Below are 17,067 nucleotides of genomic sequence, written 5' to 3' on the forward strand. Positions count from 1 at the left end.
TGACATTTAAATTACTAAGACATCGTAACTCGGTCACATTTCAACCGTTTACCATCATTCAAAACATTATACAAATCTACCCACTTGTATCTTCAATAATATCCAAACGGAATTTCGATATCATTTAAACTTTATTCAGAATCAAAGTTTTAGTTTTCAGTTGGTCTCATTGATTTACATTGACGCTGGAGCGTGAGGACGTTCAGCAGTCGATTGGACAACTTTGGGAGGACGTTCAGGCAGTGTTGCCAGATTGGGCGGTTTTTCCCCACTCTATTGAGCTACTTTTAATCACGGCTCGCTATACTCACTCACTCACTCACTCACTCACACTGTTTACTCCATTTAGACTTTTGAACTTCGTTCAAATCCCTTCACTTGATTTAAGCCATTTACCGTTTCTTTATGTCTTAATCTATATGGCTTTATTAAAAAATATTTTTAACGTCACTTTGCACTACAGCACGAACGACGTATTCCCTGCTGACATTTTCTGTAGGAAATGCATTTTCTAGTTATTTTAGTTATACTAAAGTTTACTGTCAGGGCCTAGGATTGAGAGAATCTGTGCAGCATAGGTTTGGCTGTAAACCTTGGTTGGGGACAGCAGCACCAGGTCATCTGCAAACAGCAACATTCGATTTCAGTGTCTAGTAATCTCACTCACTCACTCACTCGCTGGCTCTCTAAACTCTGGACATTTCCTTGTGTCAATATTCTGCCCTTCAAAATTATTTCACAAATAATAAACATGGCAATCTGGAATACCAGCTTTTCTCTTCCTTCTACCAACGTACCTTCTTTACTTGATCCAGACAGCATGCAATAATGAATGCTTTGGATTTTTCCCCCTGCTAACACGGGACGTTCTCATCATCCACAATTGTTGGACTAAGGGCTTTTAATTTGAAAAACGCGACTTCGGAAGTACTTCTTTCGCTGTCGCTGTGTTTGTTGACACAGATAACCTAGTTAGCCTGATATGGGGTCAATCACAAGGCTCACCAGAGGAATAACCATGGCTTCATAAAGAAAGTCCATAAAATGTTGATAACATTATGTTACGTGTATCTATGGGTGCGCTGCCAGAAGTGTTACTCGGTGGTGATAAAGAAGACACTGCGACGGCGCCTTGCGGAGAACCGCTCGATCAGCTTCACCTTCTCCGTCCTCAACCCAGAGAGACCCCCGACCTGCTACGACCAGGCGGTACACACACAGCCGACCAACGACAATGGTTTACACACACACCAGCAGTCCTCTCCGCCAGAAGAAACCATCTTACTGAAGCTCCGGAATAAAGCTGTGTACATCACGGAGCACCAGGTGATGTTCTGTTAGGAGCACCAGGTGATGTTCTTAGGCGCACCAGGTGATGTTCTTAGGCGGACCAGGTGATGTTCTTAGGCGCACCAGGTGATGTTCAGTTCAGCGCTACATTAGCTCATCACCAGTTGACCTCTCTGCAGCAGAGGCGCGTCTCAAATCTATATATCCGTGTACGGATGACTTACCAATACCATGACAATATTGTTTACCATCATGTCAATAACTTAAACTTTTGACTTTGTCACCTGTAGACTTACTTCAAACACAAATATACAATTATAAATATGTGCTCTGTATGAAGATGTGGATTGTGGATGTCTGCGTCTTCAGGTTTGCCTCGACCTCACCAGGTGGACTCTGTTGGGGTCTGCTATGGTGGGTGGCCAAAGGATAGAGGACGTTTCATTCATTGTGGAAGGCCCTTTGGGAAAGGATGTTGTCCAGCCTCCTCCTCAGACATCCAATAAGAAAGTACGAACAACACCCCACAGCCATTGTAGTTGTTAAAGTCATAGTTTACTGCAGGTATGTCAATGTGGTGGACTTTGTGGACGAGGCTGTTTGGTTAGAACTTGCATTCTGCTTTGATGAAAGCATGATGACTCTTTTGTTCATCATCTTGAAATTATGTGATTGGATAGAAACAGCCACCTTTGTATGAACATGGGTCGTATAATGATAACTCTTCAAGAAGGTCTCAGACTTGAGAGTTAATCATTCTTAATAGCTCCTGGTTTTAAGTGATGGGTTTTAAGTGTTCTATAACTGGACAGTGTTATGTGCATTGATTTGACCTCTAACCCGTCCTTTCCAGGTGCTGAAGTGGTCTGATTACTGTATCCCCCTGGCCTGTAGCCCTGGCCCACCCTTCAAGGCTGTGGCCCAAGCCACTCTAGATAACTTCAGTCGCCTGGGAGTGGCCTTCATGGAAGATCGTCTGCGGCTCGACAATGGTCTCATGCCTTCAAAAATTGTCTGTAAGTGAAAATCAGTGTTCCTGTTGGACTGAATGCATTTTTCTTTTGATCCCATATCTTTTTTGATCCCATATCTTTCATATGTATTTTTTTTACAAACTGATACAATTGTATGCAATTAAGTGGCAGTAGAGTTATTGATTGAAGATGTTTATTTAAAAAACATCCATAGCGGTCATCCTCCAAGAGTCCAACATCAACACGCTGTTTGAGAAGCTACGTTCAAACAGCCCCTTGTCAGCCAATTCACTGATTTTGGAATCGTGCAAAAGGTTAGCGGAGGACCAGCAGAAGCCGTGCCGGAAGGGGAGCCTTCTCCTGGCCCCAGAGGCCAGGAGAAGGCTGGACGACAGGAGGGGTTCGGAGCCCCTCTGCAGTTCCCTCGGTCAGGGGTCCCTGGTCAGGGAGGAGGGTCGCTCATCGAGGAACACGGAGCACATGGAGGGCCACGGCCACCACCTCCATCTGTCCAGCTGCAACGAGTGTCTGGAGCTGGAAAACAGCACAATCCTCTCGGTCAAATTCGCCTCAGCGGAAAACATTCCCAACCTTCCCGACGACGACGACGACGACTCCTCCTGCGTGGACGGCGGCGTCGGGACTCTGGCTGAGTTTGAAGATGACGCGGGGGGACTTCCCAGTCTCAACGGCCTGGTCGGGGGCAAACCGCCCAACGTGCTGGTGTACACGGCCGGGTGCCAGGAGCGCTTCCACAGAATCCACCAGCTGCTGACCGAGTGCGTCGACGCGGACGGCAGTGTGGTGTACCACCTCCGGCCCGAGCAGGCGCTGAGTGAGCCGTGGCTGGAGAGCACCAAGCTCTTGGTGCTGGCCGAAGAAGAGCCTCTCTCCCCTCAGCTGCAGGCCCGCTTCCTCAGCTACCTGGACCAGGGGGGCCGGGTCCTGGGGCTGTCCTCCACCCTGTGCCCCGCGGGGCTCTCCCTGGACAGGCCCGCGCGGCACAGCGGCAAGCGGGCGAAGACGTTGAGCTTCACCAGGGAGGACAGCACGGAGCTGGAGCTCAGCGTGCTCCCCAGCGGGAGTGTGTTTGTGAGAGACGTGGTGGGCGGCGGGGAGGTCGAGCTCTGGGGGGAGCTGAAGGGGGCTGTCTCGCAGGGCCAGACGGACATGGTCATTATCAGGATAACGCATGGTGACGACGGCGGGGAGGCGGTCCTGTGTCAGGTAACACTGCCGTTTGGCTCGTTGCTCTACGTTGACCGCGTACGCGTTCATTCATTTACTTTGGTCTTGCTTAATAAACCAGTGTGTGCAGTTGTATGCAAATATTGCATCATTTGACAGGATGACACTGGTGATGGTATGAACTAGAGAGAACCTGAAGCCCATTTTATGAAGGAAAAAGGAAACATGGCCTTTGATTTGATGTATTAGTCATTACGCCTCTTGACGTTGTAAGGTAAAGTCATTTCCTTATTAGGCCATGGTCTGTTTCATATTGACAGGCCTTTCTGAACAAGATAAACTATAAAATACAATACAACTTTAAAATTAATCCCACTAGGGGCAATTGGTTCGAACAGCTTGTTGTACGTAACATACAAACAACAAATACACATACACAACTACGGAGCATTTAGTAGTCGAATTGTAGAGGGGATGAATAACTTGGAATGGCGGTTAGTTCTACAAGCAGGGAAAGCGTTGCGTCGCCCTGATGGCAACACAGAAAATTCACTTGTAAGAACATGACCAGAAGATGCCAAAATACCTGCGGCTTTCTTGATGATTTGCCAATTGCAAAAATAACTCAAGTCCCTTTGTTTCACTTGTTATCTGCTGTGAAACCAGCAGATAAAAGAAAAGCTCTGGAGACTCTCAATAAAAGATTGATAAAAACGACAGAGGATGACGGGACTGGCTGAATTTAGTTTGCGGAGAAGGTGAATTCTCTGTTGCCCGTGCTTCACTGAATAGCCTCAGTGTTCACATACATTTTAAGGTGATGAACCAAATCTGATGAGAGCTAGTTATTTTCATTGAAATGCTGGTCCTATGATACTAATTTGAATTAATATGATAATGTGTACCCATTTGATGTTAATTTTAAGATTCTCAACAGAATTGCATGCATTATTTTTTTATATAACTTTTGTCTTTCTATCTATAATATTGTTGCCTACAGGTACACCTGGAGTTGGCTCCTAACTGTGAAGCTGTGGCTTCAGAATGCTTTGATAAGCTAAAGGTTAGCAATGCAAGGCGCTACGAGGTGCTGACTGAAATCCTCACCTCCCTGGGCCTGAACTGTGAGCTAAACCAAGCCCCGGTGTCGAGCCCCATCTACCTTCTCTCGACCTCGTCGGTAAGCCCGGTTTCTTGTATCAGCATTTTGGGATTTCCGTGCTGCACCTGTTATGGAAATATAAAATATTTGGCATTCAGGAGGCGGTATGACTGGTGTCCCTGTATAGCTTCAACGGTGATATCATACAATAGCCATACATTACGATTGTATGTTGAATAACGTGTAGGAGGCTTAATCATCATCATCCTCATTTAGGTCCGTTTATCAACATAAGGTGTGGGGTACGTTGGAGGAATTTTCTTCTCTCAACATAGAGTTTTTAAGTGTGTGCCATTATTAGTACAGTACCTTGTTCAGAGATATGGGTTGACACATTTGTACTTTTAGGTATCATTTGTGTCGGATTGGCTTTAGCATTCATTCTCCTTTCTTCACGTGTGCCTTTCCGAGACATGCCACAAGGGTGCATCCACACTCCACATTGCTGGCTCATTTCCTTCTTTGTATAGGATATTTTGTTCGGGTAATGAAGATGTGTTTAAAGGGAGAAAGGTATTGCGGTAATGCTATTGAGGTTATTCAAGACGACTCGATTGTTAATGAAGTTTTACCTCAACAAAAAAAGTAACCAATATGTAATCAGCAAAATAAAAATAACAAGAAAAACTGCTGTTGGAACTCCTTCTCTATTCAAAGATCAGACAATGAAGCATGTTTAAATTAAGTTAAAGTGATTGTGATTGTAATACCAATGACACATTACATTATGGATGTGATAACAATTTCGATGTTATGGGGATTTGGATTCTATACAAATCTACAGTCAATGTCACATGTATTATTATTATTTATTTATTTAGGTATTTAAGTTGGTGCTCCCAATGTTTATGACATTGTAATAATTCAAATTATAATAGATAATAAGAAATAAATGTGGCTTTAAAGTGCAAGTCTGGCGAAAATTTAACCCAGGGTCTTTTTCTGCATGAAAACAGATCAAATAAGCCGTTCCGATTAATGTCTTCCGTTGATCCACCAGTATAGAACTTGTCCGGAGTAACGCTAACACCCCAGATGGCTAATAGTGCATTGGCTAGGTGCGTTGCGCCGAACGCTCCCAAATCTGCATTTTTTTAACCACTGATATTGATCCAAATAGCGCCTAACCTCTGCAATAGCATGAATAGGGTCCATAAACAAAAATGTATTTAGCATACCAGGAGTTCATTAAAAAATATTGTTTTACAAGTCTGTGCCTTATCGGTAGGTCCATGTTTGCGGGAAGTCCATACAAGTCGAATGCACCGGAGTTCAGTTCAAGGAGGAAAGTTTTGGAATTTATAATTTATGTAATTTATATTTCTAAACAATTTCTAGAGAGTCCTGACATGGAAATGAAAGGTGTTGCATAAGATACAGCAAAAAATAATGTCTCATAAATGTGGCTACAATCTCGCGTGACACATTGTTGCCGGAAGACGCACTGCACACGTGAGTGAAATAGTAGTACCTGTAGTCCCTTCCGGCAATAGACGTCATGCTCCGTATGAGATCTCGAGTGGCATTTTAGTGCTGCTGTCAGGGATTTTTTCACAGTTTTTACCAACTTTTCCAAAGTTTTTACCAACTATTATTAACTAATATTTGACCAAACTGCCACAAACAACAAAGTATACGTGTTTTTTTGCCTTCTTTTTGCATTGCATTCAATAATCGACTCGTAAGGACTTTCCTTTGAGAGTAGCTGGTAGGGGGACCGTTAGTAATTATTTTTTAATAAACTCCGGGTTCCCCAACTACGTTGGTGGTGCTTCGTTTTATGTGTAATGACCCTAGTTGTGCTACTGCAGAGGTTTGGTGCTATGTTGAGCAATATTAGTGGTGAAAAAAATGCAGATTTGGAAGCATCAACGAAAATATGTCTTTATTTGATCTGTTTTCATGCAGAAAAGGACCCTGGGCTCATTTATTTTCAAATCACCCCCATCCTTCCTCTTCTTAGGCCAGCGAGGCCAGCTTCCTGAAAACGTTGCACAGCTCTGTGGACAAAGACTCGTACCTCAGGCTGCCCAAGGTGTCTCTCAAGGTGGTGTCCAGCGCTGAGCCCGACGGCCTGGTCCTGGAAGCAGGCTGCCTGGCGCTGGTGACCCGTCCTCCAGAGCCCCCCAGCTGGGACCACTTCAGCTTGGACACCTACAAGAGCCACCTGCGCACACGCACCCTGGGGCGCACCGTGCTCTACGCCGACGTGACCCCCACCACCATGGACCTGCTGGAAGGGTGAGGGGCGCCCCTACTCTATGGGAGGGGGAGGGTTTGTAGAGGTCTGTTTGAAGGGGGAATGCTCATATTATCATGGGTCAGAGAAGGATTTTTACTCTGTCTGAGCTGGCCTCCAAGCTCCTCTGACTCGCAAAATGACGAAAGAGGGGGTATTAATGCAGTAGAAGTATCAGCATGATTCACCCTGGCCGAAGCTCCTATGATAACATGAGACAATGATATGATCATGCCCCCCCCCCCCCCCCTCATCTTGCTCCGTCTCTGTGGTGATATGTATTCAGAGGAATGAAAGCAAGCAAGAGAGCATTGTGCATTTTAATTGAGAAGTTTGCTGTTGAACCACAGGTGTGTGTGTGTGTGTGTGTGTGTGTGTGTGTGTGTGTGTGTGTGTGTGTGTGTGTGTGTGTGTGTGTGTGTGTGTGTGTGTGTATGTGTGTGTGTGTGTGTGTGTGTGTGTGTGTGTGTGTGTGTGTGTGTGTGTGTGTGTGTGTGTGTGTGTGTGTGTGTGTGTGTGTGTGTGTGTGTGTGTGTGTGTGTGTGTGTGTGTGCGCGCGCGTGCATGGAGGGGGTTGGAGGGGAGTTTGGTGGGGCTGGAACTAATTTTAAGTGCTTGAGTGACCTCAGTGTAGGAGAGGCAAGTTTCACCTAATAGACGTCTTTGTCTCGGTCCAAACATGCTCACTTCTTGGTACTTGCCATTCAAGGCGGGACGCCCACAGCAGGTGGGAGCTATTAGAGCTGTCATAAAGATTGAAAAATGGATTGCGGACCGGTGTTGGACTGATTGGATTTGACACTGTTGTCATTAGGGTTACAGCGTAAGGAAAGTAGGCTAAATGACTTGGCCAAGTCAGCAGAAACACAATCGCTCCAGTGCCATTTTCCACTTAATACTGGATTCCACGCAATGTTCTTCAAATAATACCAGATTAAACTGTTGCCTGAGAAAAGCCCTATTTATTTTGATGCATTCCCAATGAGCTGCATTTGTTGTTAGGATGATGATCGTAATGAGAGAATTTCCTAAGTAGAATGCAATGCCTGCTAGATCAAACCTCTTACTCTATTTTTGGTACTTAGATATCTTTGTTGAACTAAAAATATGTGAGCCATATATATTCATTTTTTCTATGTTGCCCTGATAGTTAAAATTAAGATTAAATAAAAAAGTACTTGATATTTCAACTCTATAATCAGGTCTGTACTTTTTTGTAAGATTTGAATAACTGCTCATTTGAAATTGAAATGTATTTAGTATAAATATAAAGTAAATTACTTTATTTATTTAATTTGTTTTCATAATCTTAAAATACAAATCACATTCACCCAAGCTTGAGGTAGACTGTTTGATCGCTAGAATCACTTTCACACTTTTCTTCCTCTTTTCACTTTTCCTTTAATTTATCTGCTACCAAATTTGGCACTAAAGATCAGTGGGTTATTAAACCCATTTGAATGAACAATGGCCGAGGGGTTTATTATATATTACGGATAAATAGACCACATAGGGCGTCTTATTAAATAGGCAGAGGACTGGTCAGTCCCCAATGGCCCCTATAGGATCAGGGATCCAGAACACTGCTGTGTTGACAGTGCAGAGGCTTAAGGCTGAGGCCTGATGGCCACAGGGGCAGCCTGTTTGCTCAGAGTATTAACGCTTTGTTGGACAGGGAGCTGCTAATAATGGCTAGCGCTTCCACAGAGGCTTGTGTTCTCAACAGTCTGCCCCTTTGTAGCGCGGACATTTCTGCAGCGAAGCAAGGTTGTCCAATTTTTTTTATTTCATGTCAAAGACGCAATAATTAAGAAAAGCTCCCCCCCATGCACTCAACTTTATTTTAGCAGTACTTCTGTACACTCAATTTGTTAACCAGACACTATTCCTCTCATTTCTTATTAAGTAGCTGGGATGAATGCAATTTGAGTAATTAAATCTTAAAACATTCCGTCTTAACTCAGATCACATATGATAACAAGTCACATATCCTTAAACTGAAACGAGAAGTGTCAGCCCAGAAACTATACTTCTATCGAGGTCATGTACACAGTTCTCTCTGGAGTCTGTGACCGTGTAACTAGCAGCTTGTTTTTGAGGTAACATTGCAATCACCTAAACCAATGCCTAACTGTCATCCAATAAGAAGATGACTCTTCTTACTAACAATTGCGTCTAGCATTTTATCATTTCATGGTGACTAGTTTTGACTAATTCCTTACCATTTGCTACTTTTTTTTAATGGTTTGGTGTAGGCAGGCTCTCTGAATCTGCATTAAAAGAAAAAGGCATTCAATTAATTTCATACGATACGACTCTTGTTTGAAATTTCCTTGCCCTACATTTCTAAGTTTAGCTTGTCTTCCATATTTTTTTTATGTCTTTTCATAATTTTATTTATCAGTACCAGCTTAAAGAATCAGTTTTATTTTTTTAAAGAACCACTTAACCAGAGAGTCCAAATAATCCATTTACAGCTTGCACAATCCAGCTTTCAGTGCAAAAATGCAACAGACAATTCTCTCGTATCATCCAGTGTAATTCGATTTTTATCCCATCTTCTTGGTCCTACCAGAGTCAGAAATCATTCTTGTTCAGATTTATTTAATATTATAGCAAAAAGCCTTTTAATTCCATTAATAAAAACACATTTCCAAGCATGGTTGAATACTGTTGAACCAACACTACATTGTAACACCATCAATACAAATAAGGCAACACTTACTTAACAAGGGGGTCCTCTTGTTAAAGCTGTTCCAGTTGTACAGCCAAAGCCCTAGCAATCAGTGTTTGTTTTGACATGAAATCCAGTATTCAAGCTGACATTGTACGGCATTAGGATCCTGTTTCCTATGAAAAACACCAACCCGTGAATGCAAACGGGGATCTGGTGGAGAGAAACTGGAAGCCTCAAAACTTCAGCAAAAGGTTTGCACATAAAAATGAAATTGGTCCAATTGACCTTTCTTGCTCCACTTCCAATTATATGATTGTAAGCAGATGGTTTAAACCCCTGTTTTCTGAACCCAGAACATGTGGTGCATGGCACTTTCCTTCTCTTTTCCTCAGTGAGAAAACACCAGCCTCTGGAGCCTGGGTCACTTCAGACCATCACCCCGGGGGGCATAGGCCAATGGCAAAAAAATAGGTCACTTTAACTTGCACTGTTGTTTATTCTTTAAATGACCAAATCCACATAAAGGTAAACAGAGATTTTACATTCACCAACCTAATCATTTTTCCAATGTCGTGGGAGTGTGTGTTTTTCTTCTATTGAACAAAGGAATTTAGACCAATGTGTGACCCTCAATATTGGGACAACGTTGTCTTGCTGTGTGGAACAGGGCTGGAGAAAGAGGCTGCCCTTGTCCATGTGCATTATCTGCCTCTGAGTAATGGATAAAAGCTTATGTTATTGATCAATTCCAGTATAGGTTTATATGGAAATTAAAAAAATTCTGTTCTGCAGTTAACGCGATTAGTTTAATCGCATTTACAGCTTATTTTGTCTTCTTATATTGATTACCTCTTTGAAGCTGGTAAATGATCAATGCAAACATTGTTATGAACAGGCAACCCTTTTTTTTGGCAATTAGCATCAGTAGCAGATGAAATCTTTTAATTTCAAAATGCAGTCCTATAGGTTTAACTGCCATTAGAAGAGCAAGAGGTTGCGCCGGTCAATACGGCTTCGGTCAAAATGATCCCGTTGCTCACTGTTGAAATAAAGTATCCATCCAAGGGAGCGGCAGATGAAAAATAAATATAAGGAGTGTCTCTGTATCACTAATACAGGCCAGTGTTTAACCGTGTTCAGGGACTTCTTTTTGCCTTTTCCCTCTCCATCTGGCTCTAATCAGTCAACCAGAGGGTAGCAGAGGTAACTGCCCTCGCACCGCAAGGCTTAACTTCTTCAAGGCGTGAAGCTGGCAAGACCTAGCACCCAGATATCTGCCTGAAAACCTTTGCGTCCTATCTAGAGGTTTATAAGTCTGAAATTCAGATCCTGCAGCTACTGCGTGTACTCTCTGGCCACATGTGAAATGTTGAAGAACCTGCCCAAATTCATGTTTTACAACTTCAGGGACCCAAGGGTGCAGGTGAATCAACTGTCTTGAATAATTTCTTGTGTACAGGGTGCATAGAAATTTCCAATTTGTTTTTAAATGTTCTTTATTGTTGTTGCTTGGATTTTTTTTGTGGCGCTTTTTAAAATATTTAATATATTTTGGCTTTGCAGTTGCTAATGGCTCAAGGGCTGTGTGCATTTAAAAAAAAAATAGAAAACAATTTGAATGATTTTTATTGTACGATTTTTCAGCTCAGAATTTACTGAGCCATTTTATTTTGACCTAGACACATTAAACACACTCACACACGCACACACACACTTACACACATAAATAAACAGAGCAATCAACTGCTTTTATTGGCCGTCTCTTATTGAATATATGTGGGCTGAAATATGTTTATTATTCATTACATTGCGTGTTGATTTGCAGCCAACATTTGCATTGTTAAATTTGCGATGTTCAAATGATCCATAGTAATAATTTCATGTGTATTCTGAAATATATCTTGACTTTTCTTCAGGATGGTTGTGAACTTACCGGAGAACGTTGGGTTGATCGCTGTAGCCGGTCGACAGAGCCACGGCCGAGGTCAGTCGTTAACACAAAGAGAAACCACTGTGTAATATCAACGAATCAACCTTTCAGAAAACATTTTGACTTTGAATAATAGGCAGTGTGTGTTTTTATTAATGTACAATGAATTGTCCTCCCCAGGCCTGTTTTTTGCGAGGTAGTTTGGTATCCTTTTGAATTGCATTTTTTGCTCTCATTTGGAAGGCTAACTTTAAATCTATTACACTGAGCAAACGATAATATGAACAATAAAAGTCCAATGAAAGTAAATGTTAGTAAACAGTAATTTGTTTCTATTACTCAGAGCAGTGTGAGTAATCAGCTGTCTGTCCCTAGGCTGTCACCTTCAAGACATAATTACAATCAATTGTTTTGGTTGATCGATCAGTTGATTTGATGTGATCATTAGGTTTAATAGTGAGTAAGTTTCCCTGTGTCTGTGTTTGTGGTGCTCCAGGTCGGGGAGGTAATACCTGGCTGAGTCCGTTGGGCTGTGCCATGTTTACTCTGCATGTGAAAGTGGCCCTTGGCTCCAGACTGGGTCAGAGGATCCCCTTCCTGCAGCACCTGGCTGCCCTGGCCGTTGTGGAGGCTGTGTGCACCCTGCCCGGTTACCAAGTAAATAAACTACAGGATCCCTTAAGTTTACCCCTTAACCATCCCCTCCTTGATCAATGGGTCGGCCAGTTCCTTGTGTTCAAACTCTTCACTTCAGGAACCGCTTTTCCATCATCTAGGGAAACAAGAGCTGTAGATTTCTGCTAGCCATCATGAATTAATCTTTGTCTGGTACAAAGCTTACATACCTAATAATTTATTCATGTTTAGTGTAATGAAGTAATGCTATTTAACTGACATGACCAATTAAGTCCAACTTCCCCAAATAAATCTTCTTGCATAATACCGGTAGTTGTTTTACCTTTACTGGGGCAGTTGTGGTAAAATGGATAAGTTAGCCTGTTTATTATGGCTTCAGTTTTTAACATGAGACATTATAAATGCATCTTTACAATGCATGCTCTGAATGTCAAATTGTCATTATTTAGTAATTAATGTAAGCTTTGTTTTTAATTGAAAATTTTGAAACACCAATAATGTTTTGTCAATCAAAGGTCTTTCAATTGATATGAATATTTTAAATAAGAAAGATATGTACTTTCTTATGTAATATATATTTTGTATATAATGATGATAATTGCATTATCTTCAGTTTGACAGAAAACACAAGGGTTTCCTAAGAGCAATTCGGATTGGATTGACTCTGATTCTTGACGTTTTGGATTTGGCTTGTTTTGACCAGAATTTAAACCTCTAACAATGTCCAAGCCCTTAAGAAATGATGGTAGTGGCAGCATGGAGTGAGCATACGCACAATATTAAAGGAAGAGGGAAAAGTGTTGAGGAAACTAGTAGAGAATTTTTATGTTAAAGATATGTAAATGTTAGAGAAAAGGTTATCAAGAATCGGAAAGTAAATTTTTTGTGGGCAAATAAATATTGATGGTTGGTTCTAATTCTTTATACACAGTCAAAATCAGGGATTTTGTAAATCTACAGCAAATTAATTTGGGTGTATCTGTTGTCTGCTTTAGGACATAGACTTGAGAGTGAAGTGGCCGAATGACATCTACTACAGCAACAAAATCAAGCTGGGAGGAGTGCTGGTTACCTCCACACTCATGGGGTCAGAGTTCCATCTACTTATAGGTAAGGTTATTTTTTTTGTCTTCTTGTTTCAGACGTGTATCAAGTGTCGCCCCTACAGATCCGATACCAAAGAATCACAGACCTTCATTGGTTCTGAATACTAGTGACACTGAACTCGCCCACTATTGGTCACAATTTACAACTTTATTTACACAATCAAAACAGCACAAACAATGCATGCGTCCCAAGGGATTTTGAATAAACATTTGCCATAATTAAGATATTCATTTCTGCAAAGAAACATGAGCATAATGTACAGCCAAAGGCATCCAGCTCTAGCCGGTGGATCAACCCGATGGCTTCATTGGTGTGTTCAATACACCCGACAGGCTGCGGCTTCAACGTCAGCAACAGCAACCCCACCATCTGCCTCAACGACCTGGTGGCCCTCCACAACCGCGAGCACGGCACCAGCCTGGCACCGCTGAGCATCTCCCTGCTGATCGCCCGCTCCGTCTCCACCCTGGAGGCCCTCATCGCAGACGTCCAGGAGAAGGGGCCCGACGCCGCACTGCCCACCTACTATAAGAGATGGATGCACAGGTAGAGGGGGCGGGGGGACACTTTACACATGGACCCGGAGCGGGGGGTGGAAACATAGCGAGGGGAGGGGGGGGGGATTGTGCTCGGCTCGCGCACGCACCAACAGATGTCACGCACGGCGGACGCAAAGTAAAAGGTCTCGACTGAATTAAGCGTTTGCTCACCTCTGAGACGTTCGCCACCGCTGATGTTGTGTCGTTTTATTTAGGTTAGATTTTGTTTTTATCTCTGAAATAATGACGGGAGGTTCGGACCTCGGCGACCCCCCTGGCGGCTACGGGCTTACCATTTGAATCATCGGTCGCCATTTAAATACGTTAAATACCTGTGTGCTCAAAATGTACACAAAAAGCACATTGGGAAGGAGGTATTTTCTCGATCCAGTCTTTAAGAAAAGGATCTATCTGTTTTAGATCTAGGTTATACATATGCAGCTGGGGGGGAATCTTGAATCAGATCGGCTGAAGTTCAACAATACTCTATGGTGGGACATTAGATTAGAATAATGAATTAATGAACTGTGATATAATACTGTTAATAAGAATAACGCTGTGAGTAATAAGTGTGTGCCGTTAATCCTATCGCTCATACTCAACGCTGTGTACTAGCTATACAATAACCATCCACAGTCAGCGTGGGCTGTTACCATGGGGATAACACCTCCCGCCTCCTCCTCAGAGCGCTCAGCCCAAAGCGCTGTCGTTGTCCCTCAGTGTTTGACCTGGAGACAGAGGTTTCACCCCCCCTTCACTGTTGTGTGTGTGTGTGTCTTCTCTCCAGCGGGACGCGGGTGCGGCTGTGGAGTGCCGACGGCCCCGAGGCCGAGGTGGTCGGCCTGGACGACAACGGCTTCCTGCAGGTGTACTGCAAGGAGCAGGGCGTGGTCTCGGTGGAGCCCGACGGGAACTCCTTTGACATGCTGATGAACCTGGTGGTGTCAAAGCAGCACTAGGGCCGCACGCCACCGACCAACGGCGTCCTCCGTGACACGACGTCCCGCCCGTTCTATCGTATCGATGAGTACGCCTTGCCGCAGGGACTGCATGTCTGGACTCGTCTTCTGCACCGTGAGGTCGAACCCTGCACCCGCGGGCTGGGAGTTCATTCTGTGTTTGTATGCTGTGTACCAAACAAAGATCAATTGCAATTGAAAATTCCAGTTGATTTTTTAACAATACAATTTGAAGTTCCCGTGGATCTCGCATTTGTATGTAAATATTTCCTGTTCATGGCGTCTCCATGAAGCTAAAAACTAGCTCTTAATTAGTGATCATTCCAGATGGTTTAAAAACATGTTCTAAAAATTGAATGCATCCTTTTTGCGATTTAACATGGCAACCCACAAACACTTTATTTGCGAATAAGAGTTTTCTTAATTTAGGTTGCTCTATTGAATGGTGTGTTGTAGCATTAGAACTGTATCTAGAGAAAAATTGGTCATTGTTGGCTAATTTATTCAAACAAAGACTGGCTTTAATAAGTGTGGATATGTATTGTATCTGTTCATCAATACCACAAACCTTTATTTAAATATTGCAGTTTAACTGATAATGGCATCCTTCCTTCCGACAGGGTTTGGGGAGTTCTTCCTTGTGTCAAAAGTAATAAAGAAAATGTAATCGAAATCCACTTAATTCACACAAATTTAATACACTCATTGCATTTTTTTTTTGCAAGTTTTGGGGAATTTCATACATTTACATTTGTATGTGGCTGGCTCTCATATATGACATATGATAATTATATTTTGTTCAACGTATTAATATAATGGACAATACCGTACACATCTGCTAGAAATAATAACTTGAATATACCGAAAGCACAAACACTCAAACCAGCGTGTGCTTCAGCCATCGCAGTAGGACTGATGGACCTCTGTCTATCGCAGTAGGACTGTAATGGACCTCTGTCTATGGCACTAGGACTTTGATTGACCTCTGTCTATCGCATAAGGACTGGACCACTGTCTCACAGAGTGACCATTGTGGATCAATTTTATTTCAGGATGTTGGATGTTTAGGGAGGAGACTCACTACAGATTACTGCAGTGGCGATTGCTGTATGACTGCAAGGAAAGCTCGGCTTCCCCTAAAAGAGTCAAATCGTACTAACCTAGAACCATTTGAATAGCCACATGAATGGGCTCTGGTACACTTTTCTCCTTGGTGAAGAAACATGGAATAAAAAATGCAAAACACAGGACTTAGAATTCCTACAGTAAGTATCATTCCAGATGGTCTATAAAAAAAAACTTGAATTCATCGTAGTTCTTGTTAATCATCAAATAACTATTCCTTAAAGTTGTACAGGGACTTTTTCTCGATATGAATTGCTATGTTCAATAATGCGGTTGCCACCATATTCCTCCCATAAAAGTCTTATTCGATTATGCTACAAAAATTACATGAGTTTATTGTACATATTCATAAGGGTGGTGTGGCCTGTTCTGAGCGGTCATGGCTACAACCATAGGGGGGAGGGACGGCCCCTAGAATGCCCCAGTACATGATGTGTTCTAGAGGGACATCAGATAGACCAACCCAGTCTCACGGAAATACGTGACACTGTCACTGTCAAATACAAAGGGCTTTTTTCTCTCAGCGATACCTTTTAAATTTTAGATTTAAACTTAAATTCATCAGTGGGATTTACCAAATGCCTCTTGAGGATTTAGTTGTGCTCAGGGTGCAGTAAGTGGAACGTCCACATTGGATGACAGGGAGCACACAGATGGGGGGAATGTAACTGTAAAAGAGTGCATTAAAGAATAATTAACATCAATAAATATTTTTTTCATGCTACAAACTGATCTAGTATTTACGCATTAAATTCCAATCAATGTCATAATTCAGATAAGAACCTGTAGCTGAGGCTTTGCGTCGCCCTCCACACCTCACCCTTGGCTTGCCTCGTCTGGCACAGTCACTATTGGAGCCACATTGAGGTCCTCCACCAGAACGTGCCCGTTTCCTCTCCTCAACTGCTCTCCGTGTGTTGAAATGAAAATTCAATAGTTAAAGGTACTGAAACCGAGACAGGTGACAAATGAAAAACGAAAATGCAACCTAGTGTTTTAGTAAGGTGTTAAACAGCTTAAATTTGCCTAGGCATAGATACTCCATGTCTATGGAACACTACTGGAGGGATGGAGCTCAATTCTTCCAGAACATTTTCCCTAATTTGAGTGTTTTGATGGTGGTGGTGGATAGACCAGAATCTCTGTTGAACTGGATAGAGTTGTGATGAGTCCACAGGATATGATTTTCATCCTTGTCAAACCTTTCAGTGAGCCCTTGTGCCGTGTACATTTATTTGCCT

At 42.6% G+C, this 17,067-nt stretch overlaps 1 protein-coding gene across 2 annotated transcripts; it reads left to right on the forward strand.

The window, feature by feature from the left end:
• Window positions 1-918: 918 nt before the first annotated feature.
• Window positions 919-15,374, forward strand: hlcs (holocarboxylase synthetase (biotin-(proprionyl-CoA-carboxylase (ATP-hydrolysing)) ligase)). Of its 2 annotated transcripts, none has more exons than XM_060056341.1 (11): window positions 919-1,326; window positions 1,660-1,800; window positions 2,144-2,306; window positions 2,479-3,491; window positions 4,453-4,632; window positions 6,578-6,855; window positions 11,447-11,514; window positions 11,957-12,117; window positions 13,092-13,206; window positions 13,536-13,749; window positions 14,530-15,374. In XM_060056341.1, exons 1-11 carry the CDS (start codon window positions 1,045-1,047, stop codon window positions 14,699-14,701), a joined length of 2,787 nt encoding a protein of 928 aa, XP_059912324.1. In that variant the 5' UTR covers window positions 919-1,044; the 3' UTR covers window positions 14,702-15,374. The 2 variants fall into 2 exon arrangements, with proteins under 2 accessions (XP_059912324.1, XP_059912325.1); XM_060056342.1 differs by having other exon boundaries at window positions 1,215-1,350.
• Window positions 15,375-17,067: the final 1,693 nt, after the last annotated feature.

The sequence above is a fragment of the Gadus macrocephalus genome, chromosome 7 (assembly GCF_031168955.1).
Source record: "Gadus macrocephalus chromosome 7, ASM3116895v1".
NCBI classification, from domain to species: Eukaryota; Metazoa; Chordata; class Actinopteri; order Gadiformes; family Gadidae; genus Gadus; species Gadus macrocephalus.

What these genes read in the sequence shown, in the direction of transcription:
- hlcs (XM_060056341.1), top strand. Translation starts at nt 1,045, where the DNA reads ATGTTGATAACATTATGTTACGTGTATCTATGGGTGCGCTGCCAGAAG. An exon ending in GCACCCTGCCCGGTTACCAA is followed by an intron (nt 12,118 to 13,091) that starts GTAAATAAACTA and finishes TGTCTGCTTTAG; the next exon opens with GACATAGACTTGAGAGTGAA. An exon ending in TATAAGAGATGGATGCACAG is followed by an intron (nt 13,750 to 14,529) that starts GTAGAGGGGGCG and finishes TCTTCTCTCCAG; the next exon opens with CGGGACGCGGGTGCGGCTGT.